General features: G+C 36.0%; 1 protein-coding gene across 2 annotated transcripts in view; it reads right to left on the reverse strand.

Annotated features, from left to right (window-relative positions):
• Positions 1-3,623: 3,623 nt before the first annotated feature.
• Positions 3,624-12,507, reverse strand: part of MTX2 (metaxin 2) — a 60,299-nt gene continuing 51,415 nt past the window's right edge. For both annotated transcript variants that reach the window (XM_068543896.1, XM_068543895.1), the window contains 2 exons: positions 11,921-11,997; positions 3,624-4,083 (listed from right to left, as the gene is read on the reverse strand). In XM_068543896.1, the coding sequence (XP_068399997.1) occupies positions 3,909-4,083; positions 11,921-11,997 (252 nt within the window). In that variant the 3' untranslated portion in view covers positions 3,624-3,908. The remainder of the gene's footprint in view (positions 4,084-11,920; positions 11,998-12,507) is intronic.

Here is a 12,507-nt window from a genome sequence, read left to right on the forward strand (position 1 = left end):
CTTACACCTAAAGGAATTAGAGAAAGAAAAACAAACAAAACCCAAGGTTAGTAGAAGGAAAGAAATCATGAAGATCAGAGCAGAAGTAAATGAAATAAAAACAAAGAAAACAATAGCAAGGATCAATAAAACTAAAAGCTGGTTCTTTGAGAAGATAAACAAAATTGATAAACCATTAGCCAGACTCATCAAGAAAACGAGGGAGAGGGCTCAAATGAATAAAATTAGAAAAGAAAAAGGAGGAGTAACAATGGACACCGCAGAAATACAAAGCATCCTAAGAGACTACTACAAGCAACTCTATGCCAATAAAATGGACAACCTGGAAGAAATGGACAAATTCTTAGAAAGGTATAACCTTCCAAGACTGACCCAGGAAGAAACAGAAAATATGAACAGACCAATCACATGTAATGAAACTGAAACTGTGATTTAAAATCTTCCAACAAACAAAAGTCCAGGACCAGATGGCTTCACAGGTGAATTCTATCAAACATTTAGAGAAGCGCTAACACCCATCCTTCCCAAACTCTTCCAAAAAATTGCAGAGGAAGGAACACTCCCAAACTCATTCTACGAGGCCACCATCACCCTGATACCAAAACCAGACAGAGAGGGGCTTCCCTGGTGGCGCAGTGGTTGAGAATCTGCCTGCCAATGCAGGGCACACGGGTTCGAGCCCTGGTCTGGGAAGATCCCACATGCCGCGGAGCAACTGGGCCTGTGAGCCACAATTACTGAGCCTGCGCATCTGGAGTCTGTGCTCCGCAACAAGAGAGGCCGTGATAGTGAGAGGCCCGCGCACCACGATGAAGAGTGGCCCCCGCCTGCCACAACTATAGAAAGCCCTTGCACAGAAAGGAAGACCCAACACAGCCATAAAATAATAAATAAATAAATTAATAATAATTAAAAAATAATAATAATAAAGTATATGGGAGAATGTGTATAGGTTATTGCAAATACTGTACCATTTTATATGAGGGACTTAAGCATCCAAAGATTTTGATATTTGTGGGAGGTCCTGGATGACTGTAGTTAGTTTAAACCCAACAACGTACACCATTCAGAAGTCATCAAATGACAGGGTAGGCTATACCTATCTTGATTTAAATTTTCTCACTACTTATGACTTAAATTTTAATTTAAATAAGGAATCATGCTACTTACTTTAACACCTACTCTATTTATTTATTTATTTTTAGCTGTGTTGGGTCTTCGTTTCGTGCGAGGGCTTCCTCTAGTTGCGGCAAGCGGGGGCCACTCTTCATCGCGGTGCGCGGGCCTCTCACTATCGTGGCCCCTCCCGTTGCGGGGCACAGGCTCCAGACGCGCAGGCTCAGCAGTTGTGGCTCACGGGCCCAGTTGCTCCATGGCATGTGGGATCTTCTCAGACCAGGGCTCGAACTCGTGTGCCCTGCATTAGCAGGCAGATTTTCAACCACTGCGCCACCAGGGAAGCCCATACTACTTACTTTAAAATTCAGTACACACCTAAGTGTTTTGGCAGGAAAACCTTTAACTCTTTGGTCAGCAAACTAGCTTTTCAGTGGTAATTTTTAGCTACTGGGACTTGGCTTGATGGACCCAAATTTAAAAGATAAAAGCAGGTATTAAGGGCTTCCCTGGTGGCGCAGTGGTTGAGAATCTGCCTGCTAATGCAGGGGACGCGGGTTCAAGCCCTGGTCTGGGAAGATCCCACATGCCGCGGAGCAATTAGTCCCGTGAGCCACAATTACTGAGCCTGCGCGTCTGGAGCCTGTGCTCCGCAACAAGAGAGGCCGCAATAGTGAGATGCCCGTGCACCGTGATGAAGAGTGGCCCCCGCTTGCCACAACTGGAGAAAGTCCTCGCAGAGAAACGAAGACCCAACACAGCCAAAAATAAATAAATTATTTAAAAAAAAAAAAAAAAGCAGGTATTAAATAACCATAACTGAATGTTAAGGTTTCTACTTTTTTTTTTTTTTTTTTAGAAATTCACGTTCTTTTATTTATTTATTTATTTATTTATTTATGACTGTGTTGAGTCTTCGTTTCTGTGCAAGGGCTTTCTCTAGTTGCGGCAAGCGGGGGCCACTCTTCATCGCAGTGCACGGGCCTCTCACTATCGCGGCCTCTCTTGTTGCGGAGCACAGGCTCCAGACGCGCAGGCTCAGTAACTGTGGCTCACGGGCCCAGTTGCTCCGTGGCATGTGGGATCTTCCCAGACCAGGGCTCGAACCCGTGTCCCCTGCATTGGCAGGCAGATTCTCAACCACTGCGCCACCAGGGAAGCCCTCTACTTTTTAAGGCATTCTGTTTTGATGGTGATTCACTCAACACTAGAGAAAAACAAGACCTCTATCAAAGTGATCCATAGTCAGTAAGTCTTAAATAAGAGTAAATATCTCATCTTGGAATAAACCACCATTGTCTGCCAATGTTTCTCATATTAAGATAATACAGCCAGTTGTAATGATTAAGATTAAAATATCAGAGCCCATGTTTTGTAATATCTTTATATCCAAAAAACTCGAAGAAAAAAGTCTAGATTTTATATACTGAGTACAGAAGGTACTTGTTCTATGAAATGAACTTTATGGTATTATTAAAAGAGCATCATTCAGTATAAAACAAGCATACAGAAATACATACCAAAAAAAAAAAAAAAACCTGTCATAAAAATTGTACAAAAGCACAGGTAACTTGGAATTTTTATTTTAATAATAAAACAAATTACAAAATCAGTTCAGGAAAGCTATAATAAACAGCACTATAGTCAAAAGGGAGTACCCAAAGTTCATGTGGGACTTGGGCTAAGGAGAACCTAATACATCCCTTATAAGGTATAAATCTATAATCCTAAAAAAAAAAAAAATGTAGTGTTCTTTAAAAGCCAAACAGATGCCAGACGCCTAGGTTTGAATTCCAACTCTACCACTTACTAACCTTATGACCTTGGGCAAGGTATTACCCATTTTGTGTCTCCATTTCCCCTTCTGTAAACTGGGAATAATAACCTTCATAGTTTTTGTAAGGATTAAATGAGTTAAAATGTCTGGTACATAAAAAGAAATATAGAAGTACTACTATTCTAGACATTTTCAAGAAATTATTTGTACATCGGACTCTTTTATAGCATCCCTGGCTTTACATAAAATATTAGAAAAATTGAAAGAAATACAGCATATAATCTTTTATGCTTATGTATAAATTGATAACTTCTGTGAAATCTATACTCTCTTCCCCACAAAAGGAATAAAACAGCATTATTAAAATATTATTTTCTCCAAAAAGAAGTTTCAAAAAAATAAGGTCCTTGAAACTTATCCCTTTATCAAATGTAAATTATAGCTGCTCTGATAAAATGTTTTTAAGTTCAATAAAGTTTAGATAAGAAAAATGCTCTTAAATGGTAATCTGTTCCAGGATTTAATCACTTTGTAATCATGCGCATTTTCTAAGTGCTCACTGTTAAGAACATTCTTCCCATGACCAGGTTTGCCATGCATTACATCTAGCAAAGTAATCTTGGGAGTATGGAATACAAATTATTGCCTTAGAAAAGACACTGTTTATTCCATGTATAAAGCTCAGAGAGTAGCTTTCAGAAAGATGGAAAGAAAGTAAATACACCGGCCACAGAGTTGTTTGAGCTTTATTTTTATATGCATACATGTGTCAAAAAAACCAAAAATTTCAAGATATAGAGTACAACATATCAAATGAAATCATTCAAAATTATTTTAATGTATACACAAATAGCAGTATAAGGTACACGTATACATTATGTAATTTGTTTTGAGGTTTTGAAAAGCAGTATTTTTGGTTTTAAAATTCTGATACCATTATCTATTACATCATTCAAGTAACATATATTTCAAAAGCTAAACTTTTTAAAAATAATAACTAAATTAACACATAACTCTAAGACAATCTGATGGATGAGCTGACTTTACCAAAATAGTGTTGTTCGATTCTTCTACAGAAAGCAAGGAGGTTGCTATAGTTTTTCACCTTCTCAGAAAGTTCATCATTGGTCAACTGTGTGGTAAGAATGGTGTACAGATGGCCAAATACCAGTGCATCTAGTTCAGTAGGCCTAAGACAAAAGCAGAAATGAGAGTAACATGAACAGTGTTTAACTTGTATGGTAGACTATATACTATTTTTTTAAACACTTTATTCATCTATTTAAAAGAAAAAAAGTCATGTAAGCAATAAGTCCTACCCCAACTTGATAGAACTTATTCTATTTTATTAGAGTTTCTGTTATAAGATATGAAAGAAAAAAAGATCTTTTAAACTATGATTTGCTAGTTGTGTGACTTGCTTTTTTAAATAGCATCATTTAAATGTGTTAAAATAACATTGGTGTAAAAAAAAAAGAATGTCATACAAATGGACTTATATAGTATGTAACCTTAAAATAATAATAATATTGGTGTAAATGATCATATTCATTTTATTCATTAATTTATTCACTAAATATATACAACAGGTCTCCAGTGTGCCAGGAACTATGCCAGATGCTAAAGATATAAAAGCAAGAAAGATATTCTAAGACATGGACACAAAACATAAATTACCACAACACAATTTAGTAAGTGCTTTTGTAGATGCATGACCAAAATGCTGTCAAAGCAGAGGATTTCACTGTGGTGCTAGGAAAACAGAATGATACCAGATTACCTGATCATCATATTACAACATGATTTAATTTTAATTTTACCATTTTAAAAGCAAACTTAGCTTCTGAAGGAGATGTAAGAATGGCTTCAACAAAATTTTTTCTGTGTTTTTTTTCCCTTTAATTATATATTACTAACAAAAAGATGAAATTTATCTACCTTGCTACTAACGGTCTATAAATGGGACATCACCCATCTATATTACGTTAAAATAATTACAGTAGACCCTTGAACAACACTGGTTTGAGGGCTTCCCTGGTGGCGCAGCGGTTAAGAATCCACCTGCCAATGCAGGGAACCCGGGTTCGAGCCCTTGTCTGGGAGGATCTCACATGCCGTGGAGCAACTAAGCCCGTCTGCCACAACTAAGCCCGTGCACCACGCCTCTGTGAGCCTGCGCTCTAGAGCCGTGAGCCACAACTACTGAGCCCGTGCTCTGCAGCAAGAGAAGCCACCACAATGAGAAGCCCGCGCACTGCAACAAAGAGTAGCCCCCACTCGCTCCAACTAGAGAAAGCCCGTGCGCAGCGACAAAGACCCAACGCAGCCAAAAATTAATTAATTAATTAATTTTTAAAAAATACCGGTTTGAACTGTGAAGGTCCACTTACACACAGGTTTTTTTCAGTAAATACGTACTACAATACTACACAATCCAGGGTTGACTGAATCTGCAGATGCAGAACCACAGATGCAGAGGTCTGACTGTAAAGTTATACATGGATTTTCAGCTGCAGCAAAGGGTCAGCACCCTGAGCCCCCTCATTGTACTGTACTAGTACAATATTACTAAAAGGAGAAAATACGATCATTATTATGAACTAATTATTGCTGTCAGCCCTACAGTGATAAAGTTACTGAGAAAACACATTAGTCGACCTAAAATGTAAAAATATGTTGCAGTAATCTGGTTTGGCAGAATAGATTTGGGGGTCCGTCAAATCCTAATTCTGTCACTTACTAGCTATGTGGCCTTGATCGCCACTGATGAATGACTTCTTTTAATAGTTGCATGGCTTTGTATCTCTTCATGCCACTAATTCCTAAAATATTTATCTCCAATCTGAGTCTCTCCCCTAAAGTCCAGAATCATACATTCAAAGGCCTATATAACAATTCCACTTGAATGTTGAATAAGCATCTCAAACCTGCTTGTCCCCTCATCTTCCCAAAATAAAAGTCACCACTACCCACCACCTGTTCAAGCCAAAAATCTGAGTTACTCTTCAGTCCCCTCTTTCTCTTACCCTCCCACATCCATTAGCAAGCCTGGTGAGACACAACCACCAAAATATGTCCTGAATGCCACCACTTATCTATATCTCCTCCAAGCATAAAACATTAGAATGAATTTCCACTCCACTTACACTAACATGCCAAACTCCTTATCCAAAACACACAAATCTTAGATGATCTGGCTCCTGCTTACCTCTTCAGCCTCATCTCCTACCATTTTCAACACACAACCATAAATGGTTTTGCTTCTTCCATTTGAACATAAACTCTAGCCAATCTTAGGGCCTTGACCCAACTATTCCTGCTGCCTGGAACACTCTGCCCTTGACTTCATACTGCTGGCTCCTCCTTGTTTTTCAGAATACAACTTAAATGTCACATCTTAGTTTGAGTGGTCAGCGTCCCTTGACCATTCAAACTAAAGTGGACATATAGCCGCTTATTGTGATGTGATCCTATTTTAATTCTCTATATGGCACTTAAAACTATCTAATATTTGTTTTTAATTAACTGTCTATCTCTTTCTTCTAGGACATTGTCTACTTGTTTCCTGCTGTGTCCCCAACACCTGGAACAATGCCTGGCCCAAAGTAGGTTCTCAATAAATATGTGTTTAATGAATCAATAAAAAGGTGAAGTACTTCTCATACCATACTATAACTGTTTACTTAATGTTTCCCCCATTATACTCTAAGTTCTCTAAAGATAACACTGCATATATCTTTATAACCACAGTTCTTAGCAAAGTATCTAAGGAACTGAATGGTTATTTGCTGAATGAATACATGAAAGAGAAAAGAAAGCATCCTGCCTAAGTTGTATAGGATATTTAATTTTTCAACAGTAGTTATCCACACTCTTCCAAAGCCTTCCCTCTTTTGACACATTCATGAAGTATTAATCAAAGTCAAATGTGCAATTTATGGCCATGTTTAAGAGGGTAGTCAATAGGATAGTTTAAAAAAATCACAAGTGTCCTGGGACTTAATAGCACCATGATCCTAGCATTACAGATGAAGAATCAATAACAAATGGATACCTGTAAAAACCAAGGATGTAGAAGGTGGATAAATATGGAGCTGAGGCACTTTGTGAGAAGTAATATAAACACCAACTCCTCCAGATCCCTAAACATATTTCTTAAAACGTGTATCTTACCAATTTAGGATTTATTTTCCTAATCCTTATTTAGGATTAACTACCCTCTGCCTCTTGTACTAGAGCCTAAAAAAAGGTGAATATATTCTCTGATGCAACTTCCAGTAGGGTAGATGGGCATCTTTTAACAATAAGTGAAGGCTCTGAATGAGCTCAGGTATGAAGGTATGTTCAAACCAGAGTAGTCTAGAAGTACCCCCCAAGTGGCCAAAATATTATTTGCTTCAAATATACATCCACATAACTCAAAAGGTCCTGAATTATGTAGGGTAATGAGCATACAAAAACTGATCTGATGTTACCTAAAGATAGCAACTTCATGACAAATTACTTTTAGAACATCTAACAGGAAGTAGAATACACTATACTAAATCAAACAAAACACACACATAGGGCTTCCCTGGTGGCGCAGTGGTTGAGAATCTGCCTGCCAATACAGAGGACGCGGGTTCGAGCCCTGGTCTGGGAGGATCCCACATGCCGCGGAGCAAGTAGGCCCGTGAGCCACAATTACTGAGCCTGCGCGTCTGGAGCCTGTGCTCCGCAACGGGAGAGGCTGCGATAGTGAGAGGCCCGCGCACCGCGATGAAGAGTGGACCCCACTTGGCACAACTAGAGAAAGCCCTCGCACAGAAACGAAGACCCAACACAGCCATAAATAAATAAATAAATAAATGAAATTTAAAAGAAAAAAAAAACCACACACATAACAATGCATATTTTTTGTAATCCTTACAAATTTCAGCAACTACTTATATTAGTTGACTCTGACATATATGTTATCAATTCCCACAATTCTTTCTTTTTAAAAAGTACACTGTGGTAGTGGGGACACAACTGTATACCACTGCTAAAACTCACAGAACTATACACATAAAAGCGTCAATTTTACTTTTTGTAAATTATGCCACAATAAACCTGACTTTTAAAAAAAGCAATAAGCTCAGAAAAATATTTGCAACTCCTATTAGAGACAAGGACAAAAAATTACACTTTAGCCAATACTTCAACTGAATTGTTTAATCAAGCCAAGATTTCATGTACCTCCAGTTTTAATTACCTTTTCTATACAATATGGAGAGAAAACAACATTTCCACCCTTCTGCTTACTAAGTAGTTTGTAGACTGTAATTTGGATATAGATAGCAACTCTTCTCCTAAGACCTTCAACATCTTTCACACTGTTGCCTTCTCATCTTGCATTATCATTCTTTCCACATTTCTGTTGGTTACCTACTGTTCTTTTTTTTTCCAGTTTTACTGACAAATAATTAACATACATCACTGTATACGTTTAAGGTGTACAACATGATGGTTTGATTTACATAAATATATTGTAAAATTGTTGCCACAATAGGTTCAACTAACATCCACCGGTTATCTACTATTCTTTCATTTGAATATCAAAATAAAAACGGTACCATAAAATACGAATGTTTTCCTAACCTTTCCCACTAAAAATTTTTTTGTACTTATCTTTTTCATTTTCTTCAATTATTATGGTCCCACATTTCTTTCTCTCTTTCTGATACATTTCACAGTCTAGTTTCAAAAACATTAATTTTGTCTGAATGTTCCCTAATTTTTCTTTCCCATTATACTATTAACTTGTCATTTCTTCATACTAACAGAAATAATCTACATATCCTTTCTTTATATATCAATCACTGATCTTTAGGACTATCATTCAAATTTGTAAATCAAGCCCCTTGCCATCAACTTTGCTATATTTTGCTTTTGGATATTTTTGAGCAATTTCCCCTTAATTTTCTTAACCAGTGATTTCTCAATTGAATAAACTTCAATGAAATCCCATTACCCCCTGAAATTTTTCTTAAGGTTCCCAAGTATAATTTTTGCATCATTTCTTCAAAATACTTTCCTATCAGTATATGAAGGTATATTTTCAAATTTTATCATTTCCTTAATGGTTAATAGCAGTATTTTTTCTTTTTCAAACCTAACTCCTTTTCCAATTTCTCAATTTAATCTAGTCTTAACCAACATTTACTGAGCTTCCTCTAATAGGTTTTGTTTGGAAAACACAGACCCTCATGGAGTTCATAAATGCTTTGGAGTAGTATTAACTCTTTCTATCCTGATTACATTTAGAAAAATTATTTTTTTCTTCTTCTTCCCCTTTATTGAAAAGGTAACATGAAAATATCACTTCAAGAAAAGTTTTAGTTTTTTATTCCAAATCCACTCACCAGGTGAAAGGGAATAAATTACCCAGTCTTTGTGTAGGTGTCTTAACAGATATCACATCAGCAAGATTACAGATACAACAGATGACACAGATTTTGTTTGAGTTGCATTTTAGAAATATGATTTAAATATTTAAAAGCTACCAACTATATATTATGAAGGATAAAAAGGACAATTGTTAGTATCTACTTTGTATTATTTCTAATTTTTTTCAAATTCACTTTCCTTTTTCCTTTCCACCATTTAGCTTCTTTGTCCTCTTTTCCCAATTACTATTCTTGCTGCAAGATCTCCCTCAACTATCTTTCCCTTTCTCTCATCAAGTAAAGCTACTGAGTTTCTTTCATGAGGCCTCTCAACATGTCTAGTAGGTAAGCTAGAAGAAAAGCTGATTCTAATTTTAGAGGGTAAGGAGAGGATACACAGGGAAATAAATTTTAATATTAAACAATTGGGTAAAATTAAAAATTAAAACTATTCTATACTTCAATCATAAAAATGTTTATCTAAGTCTCATATAAGGTAAAATTATTTCAAAAACCTACATCTTAATACCAGTTAAACAGTTTCTCAATTGTTTTTGCACCTATTCTAAATTTTGAATTTTTCATTACAAGTTTAAAAATAATTATACCCGAGCTGATCTCCCTGTGCTATGCAGCTGCTTCCTAGTAGCTATCTATTTTACATTTGGTAGTGTAAAATAGCTCGGTGCTTTGTGACCACCTAGAGGGGTGGGATAGGGAGGGTGGGAGAGAGGGAGACGCAAGAGGGAAGAGATATGGGGATATATGTATATGTATAGCTGATTCACTTTGTTATAAAGCAGAAACTAACACACCATTGTAAAGCAATTATACTCCAATAAAGTTGTTAAAAATAATAATAATTATACCCTTATGAAGAAAAAAAATTTTTGATATTTCCACTGGATCACATGCCAAATGATACCTGGCTACTAACTCTTTGACACTGAGTTTAAATGAGGAGAAAAATAAGTTACATCTATTATCCTGGCTTCCCATGGAGACAGGGTGCATAACAAAACTAACTCCTAAAACAGAGTGATGCACTTCAAACAATAAAATGCACCCCTTCTGAGCCTTTCAGCTCCTAAGAATTCCTATATCAGAAAGAAAGGGGACTACATAATACTAACATTTTGATAACTTTCTTTAGTATTAGAGAGTAAACAACTAGAATCAGCATAGCAAACATCACTAGAAATAAGAACATAGCTGTAGAAACTTTACCTACCAGGATTTCATGGTTTGAACTCTATGACCTTTCTGCTTCAAAGATTAACAGAGGGGCTTCCCTGGTGGCGCAGTGGTTGAGAATCTGCCTGCCAATGCAGGGGACACGGGTCCGAGCCCTGGTCTGGGAAGATCCCACATGCCACGGAGCAACTAGGCCCATGAGCCACAACTACTGAGCCTGCGCGTCTGGAGCCTGTGCTCCGCAACGAGAGAGGCCACGACAGTGAGAGGCCCGCGCACTGTGATGAAGAGTGGCCCCCGTTCGCCGCAACTAGAGAAAGCCCTCGCACAGAAACGAAGACCCAACACAGCCAAAAATAAATAAATTAATTAATTAAAAAAAAAAAAAAAAAGAAATCATTCACTTTAAAAAAAAAAAAGGTCAACAGAGCCCAATTTTATTTTAATATCAGTTATATAGCACATACATTAATATAACTTTAATATTTCTAATCTATCATCATAGTCATTTTTGCTACAAATATTAGTATCTCTACCAAAAGATGTTTGATATAGCTATAGATGAATGCCTATGAAGATGAAATAAATAATAGCAAATAAACCTTTTTAAAAATTATCAATCTAAAAGTCAAGAGATTTTTATTAAAAAGCCAAGAAAAGATTAGAATTCTAAGCAAACCAATGAGGTTAAAATGCTAATTTAAACCCATCTTAAACTGGATCACAGGATAGCTGATTCTGATATACTAAAATTGTAACTTTAAAAAAAAAAGAAAATTCATTCTTTGCCTACGTTAGATATTATTTTTCAAATTACAAAAAAATTCTGTCTTAATAAAACATGAATTACTCAATTTACATATATACACATACATATATTTAATCTATATCCTTCACAATTATTTCTATGCTTTACAAATATTTTCATTAAATTTTAAAAGAAAAGTTCATAATAATGCTTGTCCATCCAACAATATTTTTTACGGTTTAGTTTTATTCACTTTTCTAGTCCTCAGGGTATCATCCTATACAGACAAGTATGGCTACACTTCACGTTTTAATAGTAGTTTGCAAGCTCAGATTTTGTTAAGATGTCATAGTTCCATACAAAGCACCTTGAACTACCTCTAGTAGAACCTCTATCATATCATACAATAATGACTGGTTTACACTGTCTACCCTCAGGAGAAAATTCTTAATAGCTAGCACTGCATTTTAGAAATCTTGGTCTCCCTGAAGCTAGTGCTATGCCTGACACCCAAGAAATTAAATGGTTAATGAATACAAAAATGAACTTTAATATAACTAAATCTTTTCATAAATATTTCTTGATAAAACAATTCCTCTATGATAAAATGTTTGATACGATATGCACGATAAAATAATAATATAGAAAAGAAACTAACTAAAAAGAATAAATTCTTACTGCTTATTGAAGAAATATGGTTGTGTTCCCAGTCTTTGAGAAAGAGCTTGACAGCACTGGTCTACATCTTCTAAGACCTAACACAAGCAACAGACCCCAAAGAAAAATATTTAAATTAGCAAAGCAATAAAATGTGTCTAAAACTTAATTTGTATCATAGTTTATAATAAAAATATAAATTTAGGTAACCATTTATAGTATATTTAAATCAGACTATAGACCACATAGAGAACATACGTAATAATTTCTATATAAGAAACAGGAAGAAAATTTGAGAGCAAATTTCCTGTAAATACAAGTACATTTAAGTTACTTATAAGGATTATGATCAACAAAGCTTTTATCTCAAAACTCTACTCCCTACAAAAATGTTTTCCTGAATCCATATAATCAAATGACTTCACATATATTAAAAAATCTGCTTCATAAAGATGACACTGCTGACTTACCATGAGTAAAAAACATTTGAATTGTTTTCCCACTAGTGGAAATAGATTTTACCTACTCCATCCCTATTCATTTACCCAATCCCCCTTGTGGCCAATGGCACACATCAATGAGTTGGCTGACTAGGACTAGGGGTATCC

This window comes from Eschrichtius robustus, chromosome 5 (genome assembly GCF_028021215.1).
Source record: "Eschrichtius robustus isolate mEscRob2 chromosome 5, mEscRob2.pri, whole genome shotgun sequence".
NCBI classification, from domain to species: Eukaryota; Metazoa; Chordata; class Mammalia; order Artiodactyla; family Eschrichtiidae; genus Eschrichtius; species Eschrichtius robustus.